We start from the raw sequence: 26,708 nt of genomic DNA on the forward strand, positions 1-26,708 counted from the left end.
TAGTGCATATAGCGAGCTGCTCCACTCGTGAAAAGAAATTGGAGGTAAGAGAAAGATGCTTAGATTAAGAGGAAGAGTTTAGAGTCGGTACGAAAGAACTTGAAAGATTTGAGATTAGAGGACGGACCTTGGAGTGAAGATAAGAAGCTCGGAGTTAAAAGTAAAAGGAAGTGAAGTGAGAAAAATGAAGAGGAAGAAGCTTGGAGGTAAGAGACTAAAATCAGGAGAAGGCATTGCAGTTAAGAGGAAGAAGCTTGCAGTTAAGAGGATAGTTGAAATGAAGACCAAACACGGTTATTTTTTACTTCTATTCATCCTTCTCATTTCCTTCTTCTTCCATCTTCAAACGTACAAACCAACAAATAAACAGACATGAAAAATAACCAGATAAATAAATGAATACAATCTTTAACCTTCCCTTTCAAATAAGTAAATAAATAAATCGATAAATAAATAAAACTGTCTTTACTTCTCGCTTTCTGCCTTTACAAGTTTTCATTCTTCCCCCCCTTTTTTTTATCGCCCTTCCTCCCTTCTCCTCCAAGAAAAAAAACCCTTCCTTGTCTTCCTCTTTCTGCGCTTGTATACATAAGTCTTCCTCCTCCTCCTCTTCCTCTTCCTTCTCCTCCCAGCCCCCTAAAAAAAAAAAAAAACATTCCCACTCTTTTCCTCTCTTTAAGTTATTCTTTTCTTCCTCTTCATCCTTCATCACTTTAAGAAAATGTTCTCTCTCTCTCTCTCTCTCTCTCTCTCTCTCTCTCTCTCTCTCTCTCTCTCTCTCTCTCTCTCTAAGTTATTCTCGTCTTCCGCTTCATCTGTTTACATAAAAAGGTATTTCTCTTTCCTTATCCTTCAACACTTGTATAAAATCTCTCTCTCTCTCTCTCTCTCTCTCTCTCTCTCTCTCTCTCTCTCTCTCTCTCTCTCTCAATACAACTGCAAACTCCCTTTACCCTCTTCCTCTCCCTCCATCCCCTTCAAAAGCAAGTGTTCCTGGTGTTGCCTGGCCGCCACCATCTCTACCAGCTCCTCTCCTTTACACCTCACCCACACTGCTATAAATTCTCTGCCCCTGCCTCATCACTCCTCACTTCTGCACCTCTCCATTTCATTGTGACTGGCTGAAGTAGTATAATTATCACTTATTTCCCTCATAGTTGCCTCCTTTTGCCTCTTGAAGTGTTGGCCTTACTAGTCCAAATGTGACTTAGCAGGTGGGTATTGTATGTAAAACCAGATCTGTATTCCTGAATCTGCTACTGGATTTAGAAAGGCAGAGGGAGATGGTAGGGTAATAGGAATGGTAAGGTGATGTAGGTATGTAGATAGATGGATAGTGACGGAAGGTTAATTTAGGAATGGTTTGGTGATATAAGTATGTTTTATATCAGGCTGCCATGTGGAGGCCTGCTGGATTCTACAACTTACAGGGATGGTCATTTGATATATGTATGTTTTATATCTGCAATGTGAAGGTCTGATGGGTTCATTGACTTTCATTTTATTCTTATATTCTTCTCCTCTCTCTGTTTCCTCCTTGTTTCCCTGCTGCCTTATTTTGTTTCCCTTCTCCTATGTCCTATTTCCCATATCCCACCCCCCCCCCCTCTCTCTCTCTCTCTCTCTTACTTTATTTCTCTACTCATCTCTCTCCCCCTTCCTTATTTCCCTTCTGTGTCCTCCCCATATCCTCCCTTCCCTACCTTACCATATATTTCTCTGTTAACTTCTCTCCCCTCCCTAATTTCCCTAGTTGCCATTACATAACCTAACCTCACCCTCAGGTTCATGGGGAGGATGCACTGGAGTCTGTGCTAGCGGAGAGTGTAATCTTTGCTCTGCTGTCTGAGCGTCGCCTTGGTCCCCGGCTGTATGGCGTGTTTCCCGGCGGCAGGCTGGAGCAGTTCATTCCAGTGAGTGACCGAGTGAGGCAGGGAGTGTTTGTGTGTGAGTGGATTGGTGGATGAATGGAATTGAGTAGGGATGTGTGAATGGGGGATGTGAATGTGAGTGGGTGAAATCTTAGTGAATGAGGGAAGTTTGTTAGTGGATGTATGTGTGAATGAGTGAGTGGATGGCAAGTGGGTGGGGGAGAGAGAGAGAGAGAGAGAGAGAGAGAGAGAGAGAGAGAGAGAGAGAGAGAGAGAGAGAGAGAGAGAGAGAGAGAGAGAGAGAGAGAGAGAGAGAGAGAGAGAGAGAGAGAGAGAGAGAGAGAGAGAGAGAGAGAGTCTTAATCTAATTCTATCCTAAACTAATCTAACCTAACCCTGTCCTCCCTCAACACAGGCCCGTCCACTCTTCACGCAGGAGCTGGCAGACCCAGACCTCTCGGCCATCATTGCCACCAAGATGGCCAACATTCACGCCCTCAATGTGCCCATCAGCAAGGAGCCCTGCTGGATCTGGAACACCATGGAGAGGTGAGCCAGATGTATACATACACGTCCTTGCTTGCCATTTGACAAGCATAAGTTAAGAGACCACTATGGTTATGAAGTGTTTTTCAGTGGCAGTAGGTGGTTACTGTGCCCTTCAGCAAGGGTGTTGGGTGTGTGCTGTGTGTGATGTCTTAATTTACTAATATATTGGTCAGAGAGATCAAGACCAACGCTGTCATGAATTGCACCTCTTAACTCTCTCCTCTGTCCTTGTGTGACCCTCAGGTGGCTGCGAACCAGCCAGGGGTTCCTAAGCCAGAAGCCACAGCTCAGTGGAGAGCAGGACAGCAGCATGGTGGAGCGCCTGCAGAAGATTGACTACCGTGGTGAGATGGAGTTCCTGAGGCAGGTGGTGGCCAAGGTGCAGTCCCCCGTTGTGTTTGCCCACAATGACATGCAGGAGGGTAACATTCTCCTCAAGACCGGGCCCAAGCCAGCCACAGGAAATGACCGCATTGCTCTCATTGACTTTGAGTATTGCTCCTACAACTACCGCGGATTTGACCTGGCCAACCACTTCTGTGAGTGGGTGTATGAGTACAAGCTTCCCGTGCACCCCTACTTCACTGTGGACTGTGACAACTACCCCAGCAGGCAGAAGCAGGTGGGTCAGTGATGAGTCAAGTGTGCCAACCACTGTGCCACTGGGTATTGTTGTCAAGAACATCTGTGTGTGTGAATCAGTTTATTTACTGTTTGTGTCCCTCAGGTGGACTTCATCCGCACCTACCTGGACGCCTACGAGAGGAGCAGGCGGGGCAAGCCGGCAGCAACACAGGGTCAGGCAACAGCCATGAGTAATGGCATTGAGGAGCCCATGGCCTCTCTGTGAGTGTCCCACCTGCTTGTATTGGTACACCACTGACTCAAGCTCATAATGTCCTGCTTTGATATACCTGTGTATTTTATCTTCTTTGAATTGTTTATTATTTAGAGATTGCATTCTACTTATCTGTTGCTTTTTTTAGGAAACTGTATTTCTGTACATTCATATCTCTTCTTGTTTTTTTGTGTTCATGTGTGTATGTGTGTGTGTGTAGGAAGGAGCAAGAAGTGAAGCGAATGAGTTAATGTATAAATAATGAACTATAAATGAAAATGCTATATCTACTACTACTCCCATTTCCACTACTACAACCACTATTGCTACCACTACAACACCCTTCACCACCAACTGCCCCACCCTGACAGGCACCACAACGGGAGCTCTGAGCCACACCCACTGCAGCTGGCACCCGCACCATCCTCACCCCCCAGCCACCCTGCAGAGGAGACACTGCTGCAGGAAGTGGCAGCTTTCACACCCGCCTCACACCTGTTCTGGGCGCTGTGGTCCATTGTGCAGAGCCAGGTGTCCACCATTCCCTTTGGCTACATGGTGAGGGGCTGAGCTGCTCTGAAGGGGAACAACAAGGGGACTGGGAACGTCTTTTTTGTCACCATTTCCATGATGAAACAAAACATGATGTCTTGTTTTGTCAACCTCTCTTGAAACTTGGTATATTTATTCTTATTATTTTTATTATTTGTTTGTCTTAATAATATTACTGGACGTCTGTTGATATTTCCTAGAATGGTCAAGGTTACCCATTCATTTCATCATTATACCCGTAATTCTCAAATATATCACTTGTTTTTGTATCTTTTAAGAGGTTCTTATTCTGGTATACAGGGCATGACACAAGTTTCTGCAGATATTGCCAGAGGGAAAAGTACAGGTTATTTTAAGCCAAAAATGTTCTATGCACAAATGTGTTTTGAGGCATTGTTTAGCCATCGTGTGAAATTTAAATGTAACCTGGTGACAGATACAATGGGCAGCCTGGCAGGTAACCATGGCAGAGAAACACCATTTCCACACACTCCACATTTCTTTGATCTGAACGTATTCATTATCACTGTCACGAAGGAAAACTGTATGATCTGACTAACAATCAGCTGATTTGCTGCCAGCCTCACTGCTTCCCACTTCCCACCCTGGTAGTGCTTGGTGCCACACAGCCTATTATTTTATTTGTTGTTTATTACATCCATACTATGAGTGTGTTATATTTATTGGTAATTGGTATCAGTCTTGTAGAAATCATGACTGAATTATTCACAATTTCAAAACCCTGCCTTGGATACCCACCTGGCCCGGCCGTTGTATCTGTCACCAGGCCACATTTGTTTTTTCATACCCTGGCTAAACAATGCTTCAGAATGCATGTGTGCATTGAACATTTTCCACTTAGAATAATTTGTGTTTTCATCTACGGCAATATCCACAGAACCTCGTGTTACACCCTGAATAGACACACTATTGATCTGTCACTTCTCTCCTTGACTTCATGCAAGAATACAAAACCACATCAATTATCCTGACTGACAATAGCACTAGTGAGGACACAAATTATAATATATGTTGCTGCAATGAAAATAACTGTGGTAATACTGATAGTTTTTGGAAAATAACAACCTTACTTTCCTGACTATTCCTTGGCCCCCAGGAATACGCAGTGACCCGAATGGACCACTACTTTGAGGACAAGGCAAAGCTGCGTCTCGACCAGCTCACCAAACGCAAGTCTGATGCCATCACAGAGGAGGGCTAGTACGGGCGGCAGCTCACAAGAACACCCAGACAGAACCACAACTGAGGACGCCTGGTGCCTTAGAACTATGCTGGGTTGGGCTGTGTTTTTCTCTACTCAAATGGGAGGGAAGAGGGACCATGGTGCTAATGTTAACTCTTCGTGCGTGTGGGAGGGTCTTAAGTGATTGTGAGTGGCGGATGTGCTTGTCCTAGCTGTCTGTCTGCTGTCTATTGGTAACTGACATGATGGCTGGTTCACGTCTTCCTTTAGTGTTGGTGTGTTGTTGCAATCAGTTCACTGTAACACTAAAGAGATGCAGTGATGTGTATGTTGCTGTTGTTGTTGCTATGAGGTGGTGAGTCTTTCCAGCAGCATCTTACACACATTATCTCACTGAGCACATCACTCACAAAGACACAATTCCTTCTGATGATTTGTGTCTGGAGTAATTTCATGAAGGAATTTCCCAACTGTTTATTCTTTATTTTTATCTATTTATTCATTTTTTTTTTCTTAGCTTAATAGAATGGTGGGGAGTTTAAACCATTCAGTAGTTGCTGTGGCTGTGTATATGTTTGGTGTCAGTGTGTGAACAGCCTGTGATCTTAGAAATCTTATAGTCTGGCAAGATTCTCCTCAAGTTGAAATGAATACTTGAGTGTCTGGTAGAAAATCCGTGATTGGGCATTAACAGTGTTCACTTGTCCTCTTCCTTCTTGTCCTCTTCCTCTTCTTCCTCCTTTTTTTCTACACCAGAGATACAGTGTTACATTTTACCTGTATTTTAGATTAGTAGTCGTTAGTTTTAAAGCTAAACTGTGGGGATAGACATTTTAGGAGGGAGAGGTAGGGGAGGGGAGGGAACGTAGGAGTGTATATATGTGTGTGTGGGCTGTGATAACTCTCCTGCACTGTGATGGCCGGCACCCTTCCGCCCCTCATGTTTGTAAATACCTCAGAACGTTCCTCATCATCCACCAGTCCACTCATTCATGTCGCAAGGGGGGCGGCGGGGGCGGCTCCACTCATTATGTCCTCCACCTGGTGTCTCCACAGAGCTTGCAGGTTACAACTGGAGATAACATTAGGGTTCTTCTGTTCATGATAGGCTGCTTGTGTGCTGCAGTGCCATGGCTTGAGGTTTTGAAGCACAGTGCCACTTTTTAACACTTTTTAACATTCACACATTCATAACCAAGAGTGTGTTGATATTCTGCACTCACATTGTGTTTAGTATTTCCCTGCATTGAAAGGCTACTGATGTGTTGACAGCCTCCTTATGCAACCTGACATCTAACAATCTTCAGGTAATTCAGAGGGATTTGTGTTTAGTATTTGCAATGAAAGGCGACTAATGTGTTGACGGCCTCCTTATAAAACCTGACATCTAACAAATTTTAAGTACATCAGAGGCTTTCAGACTGAGGGAGGATACTCAACATTCTGGTGAGTGTGGAATGTTGACAAGTTTCTGGTTATGAGTGTACAAGCCAGTGCCACGTTACTTCCACGTCAACTTATCAACAGTTCAAAAGGAAATACAAACTTGCTGGCAGTCTTGGAAAATGTTCCTCACTCATATCAAGGTGATTTAAAGGCCATTTGGTGAGGCTTCCTGGGAACACTACACATCTCACATCAAAGTTAAGCTGTTCACTGAATGACCAAGACACTCATGTATCTTGTGAGTGTCTTATCCCTACAGGAGCATCAAGGAAACACTGCAAAATTGATCTGAAGGAAGGATAAATTGGCTATTAAGGCTGTCACTGGGGACTGAACCCTGGCAGGACATTCAAGCTAAGGTCAGTGTTCAGAAATACTTTGTTCTCTCACCACCACTATTTTCAAAGGCCACAGAGATGAATAGCCAGGTTCTCAAGGGTGTTTCTTTTGTTAATACCGCAGAAATCTTGTTAATCTCTCACTAAAACCATAAAAAAACACCCTTAAAAATCTCACTTTTGGACGTAGTGGAGGTGTGGCACAGAGATGTTTCAGAATATGGTCTTTAAACTGAGGCACTGTACACTGCAACACTGCATCATAAGGCTGCCAGAGTTGTTTGTAATTTCCTCAATCATTATATGGGAATTATGAATCACTAGTTGTCTTTGATCACTGAAAGTATGTATAGTGAATCATATAGTTAGTTCTATAATTCATGTGGAGTTACTAGGTATTATACAGAAAGTAAGACCATTTTGTAGCCAGTATTTTATATGAGCATTTTTCTTATTTGGTAAAGAAAAACAAAAGTTCCTTTTATGGCAGAATAATGTTGAACTTTGTAATGATCTTGAACATATATATATATATTTGAAAGAACATATATATATATTTGAAAGAATTGTAAAAATCTTGAAGAAAATATATGAAAGAAAAGAAGGAAAACTAAATATATGAAAATCTACAAACAAGATGCAAAATATCAGATCAAAAAAGAGCATTATTCCCTAAAATAAAGAAATCTAAGAAATACACTGTATTTGCTGGCACTAAGACGTACCCCATGTAAAAAGAATGAACAGAAAAAAAGGGAACACAGATATCAGTGTGTGTCTCATGTGGCCACACTGTGGAATGAAAGGCTGGACACACAATGAAGGACAGCCAGGCGTGTGGGGCTTGGCGGCCTGGTGTGAGGTGCTGAGTGGTCAAAGTATTTCACTGTACATACACACACACATGATGATAATAAATAGATAGATAAAACTATTAGTAGTAATATTCACAGTAATCAAAAGGAGCAAGTTGGTGGTAAGGTAAATTTTAGAGCTATTTCAATATTTTCAGCCATTCATTAGGGGCCTGCAATAACACACGACAGACTTTGGTTGCCTCACAGTATTTCCTTCACATTTTAACTAGCACAATCTTTTCATGGTAGCTGAATCCTAGTTGAAAAAACAACTAATAAATTTATAATGAAACAATAGTTTTTCATCAGAATATCAATAAATCTTTTCTTTAAACTTCCTTGTAAGATAGAGCTGCAGTCTGTGGGGAAGTGCATCTTTCCGCTAGCAAATACGGTATTTCACGAAAAAAAAAAATCACAAAATGCTCATTCACAGTTTCCCACATAAGCTTTCACAACGCCCATCAAGACCACCGCGGCAACGAGAGCAACATTCCCTGGTGCATTTAGTTCAGTGTCACCCACAGTGTGCACTGAGATGGTTCATATTCTTAAATGTGTTGGTGTCTTGACTACTTTTATGAAGTTATTTGCAGTTTTCAAGAGTTTTATAATTTTGCTAGTAGTTAGACAGGCTTTAGTGGAAACTGTTGCTGTTTTGAAGAGTGTTTTCATGATTCTAGTAATACACTGTAGGTTTCAAGGATATTTTCATAAATCTAGTGACAGCATAACAGTAATTCAGTGGGAAGAAACACGGTGAGAATCGTATGTGATGTGTAAGAACAGTGATGGTGAGTGAACACAGCATTTCAGAATATGAGCCATTGTTTCCATTGTCTGGGTGACTCATGCAGTGGTGAGCATCTGTTCCACACTCCCTGGCATCCACTGGACTGACCCCAGGCTGGCAATCAAAATAGGAATGAGGGAATGTGGTTTTTATGAAGCATGCAATGTGGCAAGATGAAGGATAGGAACACTGAGGGAGTGAGAGTATTAGATAGGGAAGACAGTGGGGAGTGAGACAAGGAAATGAGAGAGGAGGAGGCAAGGAGTGATGGGAAGGACTGTAAGGGCAGTGACTTAGTGCATCAAGGATGGGAGGCAGAGGGAAAGGAAGGACCACAAGGGTGATGTCAGGTATGGTGAGGATAGGGAAAACAGTCACTGTCATCCAGTCATGATGTAAATATGAATGACAAAAATCATGATGAGTTATATTTTGTAAATTGAAAATTTCTAAAATGAAACATGGATTTTAAAGAAATGTTTCTGTTTAATGCACTTTTTAACGTTCTTTAATATAGACCGTTTAGATTTTTCACTTAATTGCAATTTTGCAAATTCTGCTTTGTAAATTGAGGCAAAGACAAAATTACTTTATTAGTTTGAAAATTTGTAAATTGGATGTTTGTAAACTGCATTTTTTCTTGCAAAATGTTTTGCTGCCTTCATGACTGTCACTCAGGTGGACAGTCTTGCAGTATCTTCCATGTCACTGGGCAAGTTGTGAACTGACTGTGAGTCTGGTGAGCACCAGCTGTGAATACACCGGTCAGTCTCCACTTAGGGCTGTGTGATGAGCAATGAGTGGGGACGTGTGTGCCACTCAGTTTCCACTTGTGGAACACTGCAGCAGTGTTTGGGAGTGTGGATCCTAGAAGACAGAGGAATGCAGGACTGCCTGGTGATGCCATGATGGTGACACACAGCCACTGTGGCCTGTGGTGTGGAGGGTGGTGAGGCACTCACACTGGGGAAGGCTGATTACACTTGGTGTCACCAACTCCTTTCAGTAATATTACTATTTGCAAATGTCACTGACTGATGCTCTTACTTGTTGATTGACTTAATTATTCCTGCCTTATTTTATAACATGTGACAAACCGACCATCTTGTCTATCAACACACAAAACAGAAGTGGCTCATGAGCTGTCCAATCACGTGAGGGAGACTAAATGATGATGATGACTTTCTGTTGTTACCAAAACATTCATTTGTAAGACACAGTACCAAATTTTTTAAAATCTGTAATCTGATGCTAAACAATTTTGAATGAATACAAAACTAATTTCTCCTGTTTTATAGCAAGACGGGAATATTTGTGTCAGTTAGCAAGTTCATGCATAATGTAGCAGCATTGTTACCAAGTTTACGTGTCCTTGGCTGGAAATGTTACCAAGACAGTCAGTGATGCAATGAATGGCATGTTGTGAAGTAAAAAAGTTAAAGCAGTGATACATTTAACAAAGAATGAGATAAACTAGTACATTGCCAAGTTTAAAGTGGATAATGGTGATGCATTGAAAAAGGAAAGACATGAAGCATTGTAAGATTATGTCAAGCAGTAGTCTGTCTGTTCCAACAATGTTTATACAGTGTGCCCATGCCAGTGGAGGCCGTGTGTCACTGCCACGGTGTTAGGCAACTGGCGTGTCTTCTCTCAGATCTCTAAGGGGTGTGGAACGTAACAACTGCATTCATGTGATATAGTAGTACTGTATGTATATACGTATATATATTTTTTACATTACTCATTATTATATATATACATTAACTCATATTCCATTTTTAACATAGTGCCTCATTATTAAGCATTTTGAATTGCGATATATACTTGTTACTGTTTGGTTTAGTCTATGTTATAATTTCTGGTGAATGTGCAATAGTATTCTTTGGATTCCCTGACTGGGTTTCCATTTTGTATTCAAGGAGAAATAGTTTTACATACAATCCTGAGTTGCTCATAGATGTTACTGAGGCAACCACAATGGTTCATAGTGTTGTGCCTTTCTTTTGGGATATGTAATGGTTTTAGTTTTGTGGTTTTATTCCAGTCACATTAGAATGTCAGTATGAGTTATACAGGAGTGTATTAGTGGAAGTAACTGGTGTGTGTGTGTGTGTGTGTGTGTGTGTGTGTGTGTGCAAGCTAGTCATGCAGCGGCCAACTCTTTCAAAGCCAACTTGTACTGTCATCTTTAACATTCTGTGCCAAAAGATGTGTCTGCCTTCACTGTAAGAGAGTTCCTTAAGGCAAAGTTATGCCTCTGCGTTATTATTAAAGTAACCTTAAAATTGTGGTTATAGTTAGACTGTGTTTTAGGAGATTACTACTTGATATGGTCATACTAGTTATCCAGATATAGCAGGAAAAAGTATTGGGTAGTTATTTAGATCAGGAAACCATTGGCCAGAATAGTAAGAAATCTGATGAAAACTGTGAAACAAAATAATGAAAAGAAAAGTAAATAAAGTTTGATGCATTACTATCATAATCTAGAAAAGATGTAAACATTCCAGTAAAAATAATAAATTGAAAAAGGATTTTATATATATATATATATATATATATATATATATATATATATATATATATATATATATATATATATATATATATATATATGTATATATATTATTTTAATTTGTTTGGTATGTCACCATGAACTACGTGTACCACTTTACTACTATTTTTTTACTTGTTGATTTTTAAGAATGAAATTTACAATTCAAGTGATCCTCTCTTCTGTTTGTTTACTTTACTTTCCATTTCATCTTTTTACTAGTTTTTTTTTGCCTCTCTTTTTTTTTATTGCACAAATAACATACATGCTTGAATGAATGGATAATGCACATGTATGACAAAAGGTATGACTGAATGAAAAGTGAATGTTTGACAATAAATATGATTGTTGATGAAGTAAATGTCATAAAATGTGACAGACGATGAAGACAATTTTTAGCAGAGAGGTGAAGCGACAATGAACTGAAAAAGTCACAAGGAAAATTAGTTGGAACCAAAATTTGAGTTATGTATAAATGGAAAACTGAGACAAATAGCTGAGGATGTGACAAAAGATAACTGGACCAAAAAATTTCATAAAATTAGAACAAGAGCAGCAAAAAGTATGAATGTAAAGCAAAATTAAAGAGATATGAATGAAAGACTGACGATGGTGAAGAGTTAATGACAAATAATGATGAAAAAAACAAGTTGAAAGAAAGACGAGAGAGAAGAAAAGAAAAGATATAACAAATACAACAAGTTGATGAATAATTATTTCTGATGCATGAATAAGATAAAAAAAAAATAGATAACAAAAACAGAACAAAAAAATCAAGAAAATACTGATAAAATTTGAAATAAAAAGGACATAATGTATGGGATGAATGGCTGATGAATAGTGGAGACAAGACGGACGGTTTAGGGACCCAGCAATTTAATGGTTCACTTGGTGGTTAGCAAGATAGCATGTGAAAGAGTTCAAGTTCACTCCAGTTCATGTTATTTTGGTGCAGAATTTCCCACTACAATGTACTGAAGAGGTCAGGTCACTCAGGGTCAAGTCAGTGTGTTTCATCCACTTTGGCAAATAATCCACATCCCTTCATCCTACTTGAAGCTCCTGACTGGCTGTATGGTGAAAATTATCGAACTGATAGTAGAATCATACAATTTTATTCTGTGTCTGATGGTAGGCATGGAAGGAGGTGGAACTTATCTGCCAAGTTAACCTGAACAGACTCAAAGCGGTAGAGGAGTGGAGGAAGGCTGGAAGAATCTGCCAAGTTAACTAGGAGAGACTCACAGATATAGAGGACTGGAAGAAGACAGGATGAATATGGCAAGTCAACCTGAACAGACTCATTCATTGGGGGAGTGTGTGGTAGGCCCATTGTGGAGTATGCCATGGGATCAACACATGTAAATATTAGCATATCAGTCAATCAGTTGGCAAGGAAACACTCTCACCTCCATGTTGTGAGAAGTAGCCTTTTTTTCTGCTTTTTATTAACATTGGAAGATTGTAACAGTTGCCCAGAGAGACTCGGCACAGGAAGAGCTCAAAATTTTAGTTCCTTCAAGAATGCGATGGTTCCCTTAGCTTTTCGTAGCCTGCTTGGGGTGCTAGAAACTGTTAATTTAGTACATGAAGGGATCTTGTGAATAGCGTGGTTCCCTTCATGTTTTATACTCAACTAGGGCACTAGAAAGTAATCCAGCAAGTAAATGATGTCTTATGAACACAGTGATTCCCTTAGCTTCATATATTTTGCTGGGGGTGCTAGACACTCGTAATGTAGTGAGCAAATGGTTCTCTTATGACCACAATGATTCCTTTACTCTTTTTGTACTCTTTTGGGGACTCTAGTTAGAAATTAATATCAAAATGTTCAACAATACTTCTATCTGTGAGAGTCACACACCTGGTACAGAGGTAAAATATCAACAAACTATTTCAAGTATGAATTTATCTATCAAAATATCACCATCATCATAAAGAAACTATAAACTTAATTTTTATACTTTTCATATTAAAGGCAGAAAAAAAAGTTAAGGAAGATGAATCAATGAGCATTACTTTTCAGTGTTGGGAAGGTAAATAACCAATCCACTACTGAAAAGCCTCAACTTAGTGCTGGCTGACAGGGAACACAGTGACTTGGGGCAGACAGAGAACAAGACTTGGGGATGACAGAGAACACAGTGACTTGGGGCAGACAGGGAACAAGACTTGGGACTGACAGGGAACACAATGACTTGGGGCAGACAGGGAACAAGACTTGGGGCTGACAGGGAACACAGTGACTTGGGGCAGACAGGGAACAAGACTTAGGAACAACAGAGAACAAGACTTGGGGAAGACAGGGAACAGTCACTTGGTTGCAGTATTCTGTGCCGCGCCTCTCTGGGTGATACACAGCAAAGCGTCCGGCCCTCGCGGCGCACCCTGTTTGTGATACTGTTCTTTTTCTCATGGAACTTGAAGTAAATAAATAATTGCAATGTATCTTTGTTTCCTTCCTCTGACAAGATAACTAAATGCCACAGCTTCTTTCAGGGTGAGTTTATTTATTTTTCCTCTGCGTCAGTAGTGTACATGCATGACTGGTGGTATGGGCATCGCAGGATGGTGAGGGTTCATGTGCTTAAAGGAACATCAGGGTTGGAGGTATGTGGGCCAGCTCTAGTTATCAGGGCCTACCAAGGTGACAATCAACACACATGCTGGAGGTAGCTTGAAAGGAGGCCAGGGGAAGATTCTAAACAAGGTGATGATGAAGACTATTATGAAGATGATGATGATAAATACAATGATAAAAGATGAAGACAACAATGATAAATATGATGATGATGATGATGATGATGATGGTGAAGACAATTCCTGACAACCATTTCATCAAGTTAAGACACTGTAGCAATAAAAGAATAAGTATTGTCATGGTACAAGCTAAACCAGTACAAACAACTGATGTACATTTATTTACCACTCATTATTAAACAACACACCAACTCCCTCCAAGCAAAACAAACCAAAAATCAACAACACCAAGGTACAATAAACCCACAACAAAGGGGGCATGACTAGATAGTACAGTACTAATAATACGACTGGCAGAAAAATAGGGGAAGGATGGGGAGGGAGAGTCAGTACAAAAGGGAAAGACAAATTTGTGACAGTAAAGTGATATGGCAGAGAAAGGAGAGATGGGAGGGAAAAGAGAAAAATAAAAACTGAGCTAAAAGGAGGAGGAAGAGAAGAAGGAGAGAGAGATGAAAGAGGATGTAGAATCAAGTGTAGAATCAAGAGGAGAAAGAAGAAATAACCAAATGCTAAAAAAAAAAAAAGGTAGAGGAAGAAAAAGAAAGAAAAAAGACTGGAACATACCAAATTTTTATGGGAAGCGGATTTAAAGTTAGCGGAAAAGAATGTAATGGAAGCCAGCTATTCTGCTAATAATTTCTAACATTGGCACATATGTTAGTCTACTGAAGAGACAGTTTCCTTAGTTAATAGAGCTGTAACTACCACTTAGAGAGAGAGAGAGAGAGAGAGAGAGAGAGAGAATATAGGAGGTAAGGAGAAAAAGAAAGATAAGGAAAAGTAAAAGGAAGGGAAGAGAAACAAGGAAGAGGAAAACATAAAGAAAAGAAAAATGAGAAATAAGGTGAAGACAGAAAAAGAAGAGAAGAGAGATAAAATAAAGTAGAGAAAAAGAGGAAGAGAGAGTAGAAAAAGAAGAAAAGAGTAAAAAATAGAGGAAAAAATAGTAAAAAACAATGAAAAGTGGAGAAAGGAAAAGTGAGTAGAAAATGGGAGAAGAGCAAAAGAAAATAGAAAAGAAAAAGAAGAAAAGAAAATGGAAAAGAAAAAGAGAAAAGAAAAAGGGAACAGAAATAGAGGAAAAGAGACAACAAACAAGGGGAAAAAGAGGAAAAAAGACAGTAGACAAAGAGAAAAAGAAACAGACATTAGAAAGAACAGTAAAAAAGAAGAAAACAGAGAAAACAGATAATAGAAGGAAGGCAAGGCAAGACAGCAAGTAAGACATGATGCCCTAAGACAGCGGTGGCACAGGGCCTGATGATGACGACAGCATGGGTGGTGTGGGGGGCGTTTTCTTGGCAAGGGCGGCCAGGATGAGCAGGGTGGCAGCAGCGGTCAGGCAGGTGGTGGTGAGCAACACCGTGTCCAGCAAGTCAGTGTTGCCAACAGGAACTGACGCCACTGCTCCCTCGCTTGTCTGGTGTGGTGGTGGTGTTATTATTCTTGGTGGTGTTACTTATACTATTCTGTTGTTATTGTTATTCTGTTGTTCTAATTGGCAGCATATTATTATTGTTACTTATTATCATTATTATCATCATTAATTTTATTATTCCCGACACTATTACTCTATTACTCCTTCTGTTATTATTAATGCTATTACTGACACTATCCTATGAATCAATATTAATATTACTCCTATTATTGGAACCATCCTGCAGCCATCACTATATTCTCCAATGCATCTGTCACTGTTATTCCTGTCACTCTAAGCGGCTTCACTACAAGGTCCACTGACAAATGTTTTCAACCCTCTTTCCTCACAAGCCATTTAGAGACCAGACAACACACACAGCATGCACCAGAACACCTCGTGCTCTTCTGCAGCAGCACCAGGTCAGTCGCTGGTTGTGGGACGTGCATGTCACGTTGTCACATTGTTGATGACAGAATGTGTTGAATGGCAATCCTGCATCAAGTTTTGCAGGAATTTGATGGTAGGTACTCACGCTGAAGCAAAACTAAGAGGGCAGGACTTCTAGATCGGCTTAGTGTGGGGCAACTATACCTTCTACTCATCACTACAAGCTCCCCATCACTACAACCTACCCATCTACAATCTACCCATCACTACACCTCTACAGTCCCCAAAAAGAGTTGCCTCAGAACACTCACACTGAAGGTATGCACAGGCAGCCACTGACACAGCTGAGGGCCGGCAGGTGGACAAGGCTCCAGGTGCACAAGGGGGCTGCAGGCGTCGGACACCCCTGCCTCACAGTGGAGCAGCACGGCGGGGTGAGGGATGTGCACATGAGCCTCCAGGGATGGGTGATTCTGTCCGCTCCATGCCCTGAGATATGGAAGGAAAAATGTTTGTGAGAGAGGGGTCTGAAACGTCAAGGGAGGGAAGTTTGGGGTGAAGGAAAGGAAGTTATGGTGTTGAAGTGTATTGGGGGAGAATAATTGGGTTTGTTATGTGGATGTTTATGAGTGTTAAGTGGAAGGTCTCAGTGTTAAATGGTAGGTATGAGTTGGCTGTAGGTATATTAGTGGATGGTTATTTAGTGTTAGATGGATGGTATGAATGTTATGTGGATGGTATGAACTGTTAGGCGGAAGGTATGAGTGTTAGCCAGTAGCCATAAGTTCTAGAGGAAGATATAACCATCGGCTGCCAGGCATAAGGGTCACGTGAAAGACAATGAATACTAGATGCAAAATTATGAACATTAAAATACAATTTACAGACAAACCTACTCATCACAAGAGGAAAAAGAGTACCAATTATACTAATAGATCAGGGAGGTTGAGATGAGCACAGCACCTCACCTGTGATAGCGGAAGTGGATAGGGATGGTGATGTTAGCCAGCCAGCGCCCGTCAGTCATCTCCTCGACGTGGGTGAAGAAATAAGCAATCACACGAGGCGATTGGTGTTCTGGTGTCTCCACGTTGATCATCTGTACCAGGCAGCAGTCATGTTGAGGACAGAGACTAAAATCAGTTCATGTATGGTGCTGTAACTGAAGTAGCAATGATAATACTGAAAAGAGTGAAGAGAAAGGAAGGGGATGGAAGGAAGAGGACTGAATGGGATACATAGGAGAGAAAGAAAAGGAAAGATGCAAGCAAAGATAGAATGGAAGAGAGATACATAGTGATAAGAAAGGTGAGAAATTAGGATAAGAGTGGAAACAAGCATGTAAAAATAAGACACAGGAAAAGAAAAGAGAGGCATGGAGAATAAGAAAGGAAGCAAGCAAGAAAAATAAGAAATAAAGCAAAGAGGGAAGAATTATGGTGCTGGCAGACCACAGCACCACAGCATCACATCACCACACACCTGGGGGACATAGAAGTCAGGTCCCCCCAGGGCTCGGAGGAAGGCCAGCTGGTGGGGGTCAACATAGGAGCCAGGGGGATAAGTCTCCTTCAAAAGCACCACACAGGAATCCAAGTCTTCTGGGGACGACAAGAACACAGTTGTCTCCAGGTCTCTGTGAAGGGGTACAAGAATGTTAGGTACACAAAGGAACACAAAGAAAAAAACTAGCAAAATTATTTAAGAAAGGTATGGAAAGAAGACTGAATAGAATAAGAGGAAAAGGATGAAAGAAGGAAAGAGAGGAAAGATGCAAGGAGGGAGAGAAAGAAGAGGACTGAAGAGAATAAGAGGGAAGGGAAAAGATGAAAGAAGAAAAGGGAGGAAAGAAGCAAAGAAGGATGAAAAGAAGAGGAATTAAGAGAATAAAAAGAAAGAAGGAAAGATCCAAGGAAGGAAGGATGGAAAGAAGAGGAATGAAGAGAATAAGAGGGGAAAGAAGTGATGGAAGAAGAGAGGGAAGGAAACATGCAAGGAAGGGAGGATGGAAGGGAAGGGAGGTGTGTTGTGCCAGACTCTATCAAAAGCTTTTGATATGTCCAAGGCAACAGCAAAAGTTTCACCAAAATCTCTAAAAGAGGATGACCAAGACTCAGTAAGGAAAGCCAGAAGATCACCAGTAGAGTGGCCTTGATGGAACCCATACTGGCGATCAGATATAAGGTTGTGAAGTGATAGATGTTTAAGAATCTTCTTGTTGAGGATAGATTCAAAAACTTTAGATTGGCAGAAAATTAAACCAATAGGACGGTAGTTTGAGGGATTAGAACGGTCACCCTTTTTAGGAACAGGTTGAATGTAGGCAAACTTCCAGCAAGAAGGAAAGGTAGATGTTGACAGACAGAGCTGAAAGAGTTTGACTAGGCAAGGTGCAAGCACGGAGGCACAGTTTCGGAGAACAATAGGAGGGACCCCATCAGGTCCATAAGCCTTCCGAGACTGTTTAGGAGAAATTTAATTATTTGATCCAAAGTGAATGTTGTTGGGCAGTGTTTATATTTATATATACTTTTTTTTCAGTTTGGTCTCTTTTAAATAAGCAAATTCCTGGGAAAAGAAAATCAGATTAATTCAAGCACATATTCCGTGTAAATATCATAACATTATAGAGTACAGAACATATGCGAATTACTAAGATAATAATAATAATAATAATAATAATAATAATAATAAAACATGAATATAAACAATTCCTTTAAAGTTAATTCAGCCCTTGATCCACCCCATCCCGCTCACCTGTGGAAGCCCCCGTTCATGAGGCGCCGCTCCACCTGTCCGCTAGTTTGCATCACCACAGGGCAGGAGGATGTAGTTACTACCACTGCCACCACACTCACCACCACCACCACACCCACCACGCCCCTGGACATGGCTGGCGTGGGCGTGGAGGCGATGCAGCCACACACAGGTGACAAATTGTATGAACTTCTAATGCCCTACCTGGACATCATTTCTTTCTAGAGTCAAAATATTTACTCTCTTTAATTGACCCTTAGTGATGTCAACTGCACATACACACACACACACTGATGTTCCCTTCAGTACTGTGGCGAGGAGGATCGGGGGAATGTAAGCAGACAGGGAGATGAAAAGGACAAGTATTTTATCAGGGACACAATGGTAAACAAACAGCAAGTCACTTTTTCTTAGTTCCCCCGAGTGGTGTGACAGAGAATGGCGGTTTCAGGGGTAACTCTCTCTTTCTCTCTCTCTCTACGCCAAGGACACGGAGGTAAACACAGACCACAGTCTTGTTTTTTTTTTTTTTTTTTTTTATGTAGGAAGGACGTTGGCCAAGGGCAACAAAAATCTAATAAAAAAATGCCCACTGAAATGCCAGTCCCATAAAAGGGTCAAAGCAGTGGTCAAAAATTGATGAATAAGTGTCTTGAAACCTCCCTCTTGAAGGAATAAGTGTCTTGAAACCTCCCCTCTTGAAGGAATTTCCTCTTGAAGCTGTTTTAGCTAGAGATGAGATGTGAAGTTTCCAGTTCAGATTATAAGTAAAGGTGTTGGTGTACAGCAATACCCGGGGGAGTGGCGGCGGGTGTGCGAGACGAGAGTTGAGACGTGACTAACTGCTGCCTCGTGGGTTCCCCTGCTCCCAGGTGCTTGACCTGACCTGACTTTGAGTCTGGCCGGTCCCACACCTGGGAAGCTTACCATGTAGGGAATCCACGAGGATTAGCGTGGAGTGACTACCCGCCTAGCCAGTCACTACATTACCCCCCCCCCCCTCCCTCACGAAATTGGAAACAAAGGGGTACTACGACGGCGGTGGCTGGAGAGGCGGCGAAGGGACAGGGAGAAGTGGGGGCGGGAGAGGCGGCGAAGCGGGAGAGTGGAGGTTGTGTTGTCTTCCAGGTAAGGAAGTGGCTGGGCACAGGGCTCGGCATGGATGCAGGAGTCCGACGACGAAGGCACTGACGGCGGGGGTCCACGAGGAGGTCGTCAGTCGCGAGGAAATCCATGCCGAGGATCGGTTGGTCCACGTCCGCCACCACGAACACCCAGGAAAAGCGACTGGTCGGCAGGAGGCCCAGGCGGAGACGGGTGAGCGGGGAGAAGCGACCCATTGGGCCGAGAGAGGTGGAGAGGGCGGTCCGGAGCAGGCAGCGAGGACGGTCCGGAACGGGCGGCGAGGGCGGTCCGGAGTAGGTGGCGAAGGCGGTCCAAAGCAGTAGGCGAGGGCGGTCAGGAGCAGGCGGCGAGGGCGGTCCGGAACGGGCGGTGAGGGCGGTCCGGAGCAGGCGGCGAGGGCGGGGGCGAGTCGGGCGCGCTGCAGGGACGGGCGGCGAGGTGGCGCACCACCGGGCGGAGGCGAGGTGGCGCACCACCGGGCGGCGGCGAGGCGGGACGTGGTGCCCGAGCGGGCGGCGTCGGGGCGGGACGGGAGATGGTGCACCAGCGGGCGGCGGCGGGCCGGGACAGGTGGTGCACGAGCGGGCGGCGTCCGGGAGGGACAGAAGATGGTGCACGAGCGGGCGGCGTCGGGGCAGGATGGAGACGGTGCACCAGCGGGCGGCATCGGGGCGGGACAGGAGGTGGCGCACCAGCGGACGGCGTCGGGACGGGGCGGGAGGTGGCGCACCAGCGGGCGGCGGCGGGCCGGGCAGGAGGTGGCGCACCAGCGGGCGGCTGCGGGCCAGGACAGGAGGCGGTGCACGAGCGGGCACATCACCCACAGCTGCGAGGCGGAGTCCGGGATGCGACACCGAAGCCTCTGTAGATCTGTGGGGCCTTCCCACAGGGCCCGCAGCTCCTGGTCGCCTTGCGCCGCCGCTAGTGCTGCGTAGTCCACGGGAGGGGGCGTGTGCTCGTTGCCACACTGCATGGTAGGGCGCCGTCGCCAGAGCGCGTATCGCCACACCATCCCAAACCGCTTCGAGGTGAGGAAAACATGTGGCCACGTCAGGCGTGAAGGCGGGAACGTTGCATGTGGTTGCCATCGCGTGTCACGGCATCACTCCAGGGGTCACCAACTGTAGTGTTCTCTACGCCAAGGACACGGAGGCAAACACAGACCACAGTCTTGGGTTTATTGTTGGTGCACAGCAATACCCGGGCGAGCGGCCGCGGGTGTGCGAGACGAGAGTCCAGGCGAGACTAACTGCTGCCTCGTGGGTTCCCCAGCTCCCAGGTGCTTGACCTCACCTGACTGAGTCTGGCCTGTTCCACACCTGGGACAGGCCGGCTGGCCAGTCACTACAAAACCAAAGCATTCCTCGTAATTTCTTCTTCCCTCCTCTCCTCTTCTCTCATCTCTTATTCCTCTTCCCCTCTTCCTCTTTATAATCCTCCCTCTTCTCTTTGTTAATTCCAATCCCTTTTCCTCTTCTCTCTCTTACTCCTTCATTCGTTCTTATTTTGCTTCATTAATTATCTTCACGAATCTCTCTCTCTCTCTCTCTCTCTCTCTCTCTCTCTCTCTCTCTCTCTCTCTCTCTCTCTCTCTCTCTCTCTCTCTCTCTCTCTCTCTCTCTTTCTCTCTCTCTGCGTTAAGTGTGTGTGTGTGTGTGTGTGTGTGTGTGTGTGTGTGTGTGTGTGTGTGTGTGTGTGTGTGTGTGTGTGTGTTACGGAAATCAACAGTATAATTTGAGTGTGAAGGAGTGGCCAAGGTTTCTCTCTCTCTCTCTCTCTCTCTCTCTCTCTCTCTCTCTCTCTCTCTCTCTCTCTCTCTCTCTCTCTTCTGACGTCACCACTTAGCTGTCAATTGAAGGTGATGGCTGCAATTAGGAAAAGACTCTCCCTCTCTCCTCCTCTATTCTTCGCCCTGTTTCTTCTCGCCCTCATCTCTCCTCCTCCTCCTCCTCCTGCGCCTCCTCCTCTTCGCCCCTCCCCAAAGCGTAGCACAAACAGAAAACGGTGCATTTATTAGAGATACTAAAAGTAATAGGATTCTTATGTATATACACACTTTTTTTTTTACTGATGATGTTTGTCATTCTCTCTCTCTCTCTCTCTCTCTCTCTCTCTCTCTCTCTCTCTCTCTCTCTCTCTCTCTCTCTCTCTCTCTCTCTCTGTCACATCACATCAATAACAACAACAACAACAACAATAAAATGATAATAATGGTAGTAGTAGTAGTAGTAGTAGTAATGATAATAATAATAATAATAATAATAATAATAATAATAATAATAATAATTATTATTATTATTATTATTATTATTATTATTATTATTATTATTATTATTATTATTATTATAATAGATATGTAATACCATCCGAGAGAGAGAGAGAGAGAGAGAGAGAGAGAGAGAGAGAGAGAGAGAGAGAGAGAGAGAGAGAGAGAGAGAGAGAGAGAGAGATATGCACCTCTCAACAGTGTTGCCATCTAGTCGGACAAAAACACGGATGACTCACATCCAGGATTGGCTACACTGCTTGACAATACGTGTGTGTGTGTGTGTGTGTGTGTGTGTGTGTGTGTGTGTGTGTGTTCTTAGTTTTTTCTCTTTATTCTTTTTTGTCCCAATTCATTTGTGTGTGTGTGTGTGTGTGTGTGTGTGTGTGTGTGTGTGTGTGTGTGTGTGTGTATGTGTGTGTGTGTGTGTGTGTGTGTGTGTGTGTGTGTGTGTGTGTGTGTGTGTGTGTGTGTGTGTGGGATTGAGTCAAATTCACTTTGCCCTTTTTTTTTATTTATTTATTTATTTTTTTCGAAACCCACCCATCATATTTTCTTGAGCTTTATTAATCTCTCTCTCTCCTCTCTCTCTCTCTCTCTCTCTCTCTCTCTCTCTCTCTCTCTCTCTCTCTCTCTCTGTAATACATTCCTGTGGTTTGTTGCTCTATTTAGTGAACTGTGTGGCTGTATCATACCTCCTCTTCAGCTGAGTTTCTCTCAATATTCTTTAACTGTTAAGCTTCCATACTAATCCTCTACAATTCTTTTCTTTTATTTCATTACTTATTGTTCTTTTTGACACGTCTGCTAACCATAATAATTTTTCTCGTGTTTTTTTCTCCATTTGTTGTTGTTGTTGTTCTTTCTTTCATTCATTCTTTCTTTCTTTCTTTCTTTTCTTCTGCATGTTATTATTATTATTATTATTATTATTATTATTATTATTATTATTATAATTATTATTATTATTATTATTATTATTATTATTATTATTATTATTATCATTATTATTATCATGATTATTATTACTATTGCTATCAGCACTGCCATTCTTATTGTTCACATCACAAGTAGTATCACCAATTCAGTTCAACAAATATGAACACCACACTTGTGCTATATACTTTTCCCCTGCAGGTGTTCATTCATTATTGATGTGTGCTGTTTACCTGTGTGCACCTGTTAACTCATTCACCACAGGCTCATCCATTCACTATCACTGTATACCTCTGTGTTGCATTGACTGACTCACCCACCTCGCGCCTCACCCTACGGACCCTCATTACTTCAGGAATAATTGAGAAAAAAATATTAATCAAAACGTCATCATGTATATATATAAAAGAAAACACACACACACATACACACACACACGTACAACCCACCAATTAAAAGTATCTTGAACACTTTAACGAAAAAAAAAAGAAAAGGATACACTTGAAAAATACATTAAGCTTCAAATTGTTACCCCGTTGGAATGAATGTAAATATTTCGCCCCTTATCACCTCTCCTCTCCCTCTCTCTCTTTCCCTCTTGTTTGTTGTCATGTGACGTCACGCCCTCTGACTTTTTCACGGGTTTACATTACACATGCATGTTCACCTCGTGTTGGACATCAGTATGGGAACGTGTGTGTGTGTGTGTGTGTGTGTGTGTGTGTGTGTGTGTGTGTGTGTGTGTTTCATTTCCCGCTGACACCGTAGACCGGAAAAGTTCATGTTGTGTATCTGGATGTGTAGTTCTCTCTCTCTCTCTCTCTCTCTCTCTCTCTCTCTCTCTCTCTCTCTCTCTCTCTCTCTCTCTCTCTCTCTCTCTCTCTCTCAGATGGAGAGGAATACGATTTACAGTTAATTTAATGCCAGAGAGAGAGAGAGAGAGAGAGAGAGAGAGAGAGAGAGAGAGAGAGAGAGAGAGAGAGAGATTGAGAGAGAGACAGACAAACAGATTTCAATTTTTTTCCTTCAAGCAGTAAAAACCCAACAAAATAAACTAACTAAATGACGACACACACACACACACACACACACACACACACACACACACACACACACACACACACACACACACACACACACACACACACGAGGGCAAATAATCGGCTGCAGTCTTAGGCACAAATACCCGCTATGAGTGTGGCTGTGAAGAAGGTGTAATCCAAAACACGTGCAACAGATGGCGTTGACGTAGTGTGTGTGTGTGTGTGTGTGTGTGTGTGTGTGTGTGTGTGTCGTCCTCAAGGGTTATAAGAGAGAGAGAGAGAGAGAGAGAGAGAGAGAGAGAGAGAGAGAGAGAGAGAGAGAGAGAGAGAGAGAGAGAGAGAGAGAGAGAGCAAATGAAGAGAAAGTGAGGAGAGGACAAGGAAATGAAAGTAAAAATAGAAGAGGGAAATAGAGCGAAAAAAAATTATAATAAAAACAGAAGAAGGAAGGAGAAAAGAAGAACGTAAAATGAAAAGAGGGAATAAATAAATGGGAGAAGGATGTGTGTGTGTGTATGTGTGTGTGTGTGTTTACATCCCCAACTGGCTTATCTCCTCCTCTTCCTCCTCCTCCTCCTCTTCCTCCTCCTCAACTTGTTTTTCCTTATCTTTTCCTTATTATTATTATTATTATTATTATTATTATTATTATTATTATTATTATTATTATTATCTTCCTTTCCTCCTCCACATTTCATTATCTCCACTTTTTATTCTATTTGCATCATTCCTTTCCCGTTATTTCCTTTCCTCATGTAGTTTTCCTTTACTCCCCCTCAGCTTTCCTCTCTCTCTCTCTCTCTCTCTCTCTCTCTCTCTCTCTCTCTCTCTCTCTCTCTCTCTCTCTCTCTCTCTCTCTCTCTCTCCCCTTATCCCCCCTTCATTCATTAATCTTTCCTCTCTTTCTCCCCTCTCCTTCCATCTCTTCATCCACTAGTGTTGCCTCCCACACACACACACACACACACACACACACACACACACACACACACACACACACACACACACACACACACACACACACACACACACACACACACACACACACTTCCCCTCAACATCCTTGCTTTCCCTCTTTCTCTCCCTCGTCCTCTCCTCCATTCCCTCACATACGGAACTGTCCCTCTCCGTCCCCTCTCTCTCTCTCTCTCTCTCTCTCTCTCTCTCCTTGCCCTTCCCTCACCTATCCTGGCCTCACTTCTCTCCTCCCCGCACGTCCTGCCTTGCGATGAAGTGCATTATTAAATATCAAAACACGTTGGAAGGTTTGTTTCGCCTCGACAGTGTTTTGACGTGACCAAGTAAAGGGGAAGGGCTAGGAGCATACCTACTGTTGTCTCCTCCTCCTCCTCCTCCTCCTCCTCCTCCTCCTCCTCCTCTTCCTCCTCCTCTTTCGTTCTCTACCTCTCTGTTTCTGTCTTTTTTTTCTCTCTCTCTCTCTTGCTGTTTTTTTTCGTTTCTTTTCTTTCTTTCTTTCTTTCTTTTCTATCTATCTATCTATCTATCTTTTCTTTCGTTCTTGTGTGTCTATTGTTTTTGAGTTTTCGTTTCTTCTTCTTCTTCTTCTTCTTCTTCTTCTTCTTCTTCTTCTTCTTCTTCTTCTTCTTCTTCTTCTTTTCTTCTTCTTCTCCTCCACCTCCTCTTAACTCCACTCCTCCTTCTTCTCCTCCATTATTTACTTTTTTCGTTCTCATGTTTTTTTTTCTTTTCAAGGAGTTTTTACTTTTTTCATTTTCTTAATATCATCATAATTTGTTGTTGTTGTTGTTGTTGTTGTTGCTGTTGTTGTTGCCGTCGATATGAACTAAACATTTAGATTATGAAAACGGAATCATAAATGCAACATAACTGAAATATTGTGAGAGAGAGAGAGAGAGAGAGAGAGAGAGAGAGAGAGAGAGAGAGAGAGAGAGAGAGAGAGAGAGAGAGAGAGAGAGAGACGCTCCCCCAGTTCAAGTAAATTGGATGTTAATGACGGAGGTGGGCAGGCAGGTAGTTAGCGGCGCCACACCTCCACCAGGCGAGGCACTGCACCCGCCCCTCGCCGCCCCTCAATAATGCACCGCCCTGCCAGCCTTGCCTCACCTCCCCCACTGCTGCACCCCCCCCGTTCCCTACCGCCTCCCCGTTGCTAGGCACTGTCACCCGTTGCCAAGGACGCCGCCTCCCCTCACCTGGCTTACCTTACCGAATCTTGCCATTAGAGAATGTTAGGTTAGGTTAGGTTAGGTTAGGTTAAGTTAGGTTAGGTTAGGTTAGGTTAGGTTAGGTTAGGTTAGATTAAGTTAGGTTAGGTTAGGTTAGGTTAAGTTAGGTTAGGTTAGGTTAGGTTAGGTCAGGTTAGGTTACGTTAGGTTAGGTTAAGTTAGGTTAGGTTAGGTTAGGTTAAGTTAGGTTAGGTTAGGTTAGGTTAAGTTAGGTTAGGTTAGGTTAAGTTAGGTTAAGTTAGGTTAGGTTAAGTTAGGTTAGATTAGGTTAGGTTAGGTTAGGTGAGGTTAAGTTAGGTTAGGTTAGGTTAAGTTAGGTTAGGTTAGGTTAGGTTAGGCTATCCTTCCTCTCTTCCTTCTTCTCTCTTCTCTTTCTCTCTTTTCTCTTTTTCTTTCTCTTTTCTCTCCCTTCCTCTTCCCCTTACCCTATATAGTCATTAGGTACTGTTTCGTTAGGTTAGGTTATTCTTCCTCTTCTCTTCTTTCTTCTCCTTTTTCTTCTCTCTCCTCTCTTCTTTTCTCCCTTTCTCCTCTTACCCCTGTTTCTACTCTCCTCTTCCCTCTCTTTCTCCCTTCTCTCTCCTTTCTTCTTCTCTTCTTTTTTCTTCCTCTTACCTCATTTCAAAGCTATTAGGGACTCTCTCTCCTCTCTTCCTCCCCTTCCTCCTCCCCTCTCTTCTCTTCTCCCTTCTCTTCTTCTCTTCTCGTCCTTCCTTCTCCCTTTTCCTCATCTTGGGACGTTTTCTTTCTCTTCCTTTATTGTTCTCATCCTCCTCCTCCTCCTCCTCCTCCTCCTCCT

General features: G+C 42.7%; 3 protein-coding genes across 3 annotated transcripts in view; 1 reads left to right on the forward strand and 2 right to left on the reverse strand.

Annotated features, from left to right (window-relative positions):
- The window catches only part of LOC135091338 (choline/ethanolamine kinase-like), a 32,643-nt gene extending 19,190 nt beyond the window's left edge, over positions 1-13,453 (forward strand). Inside the window, 6 exon segments of the mRNA XM_063988884.1 lie at positions 1,785-1,913; positions 2,287-2,420; positions 2,664-3,042; positions 3,148-3,266; positions 3,630-3,816; positions 4,928-13,453. Of these exon segments, the coding sequence (XP_063844954.1) occupies positions 1,785-1,913; positions 2,287-2,420; positions 2,664-3,042; positions 3,148-3,266; positions 3,630-3,816; positions 4,928-5,032 (1,053 nt within the window). The 3' untranslated portion in view covers positions 5,033-13,453.
- Positions 13,454-13,907: 454 nt separating this feature from the next.
- Positions 13,908-18,747, reverse strand: LOC135091339 (phosphatidylinositol-glycan biosynthesis class X protein-like). Its single transcript, XM_063988885.1, has 5 exons — positions 18,333-18,747; positions 17,058-17,211; positions 16,544-16,674; positions 15,887-16,064; positions 13,908-15,188 (listed from the first exon to the last, which is right to left on the reverse strand). The coding sequence occupies exons 1-5, from the start codon at positions 18,464-18,466 to the stop codon at positions 15,003-15,005; spliced, it is 783 nt and encodes a 260-aa protein (XP_063844955.1). The 5' UTR covers positions 18,467-18,747; the 3' UTR covers positions 13,908-15,002.
- Positions 18,748-19,362: 615 nt separating this feature from the next.
- Positions 19,363-20,430, reverse strand: LOC135091209 (uncharacterized). Its single transcript, XM_063988653.1, has one exon. It carries the CDS (start codon positions 20,428-20,430, stop codon positions 19,363-19,365), a length of 1,068 nt encoding a protein of 355 aa, XP_063844723.1.
- Between the last annotated feature and the right edge of the window lie 6,278 nt (positions 20,431-26,708).

Source organism: Scylla paramamosain, chromosome 37, assembly GCF_035594125.1.
Source record: "Scylla paramamosain isolate STU-SP2022 chromosome 37, ASM3559412v1, whole genome shotgun sequence".
In the NCBI taxonomy this organism is placed as follows: Eukaryota; Metazoa; Arthropoda; class Malacostraca; order Decapoda; family Portunidae; genus Scylla; species Scylla paramamosain.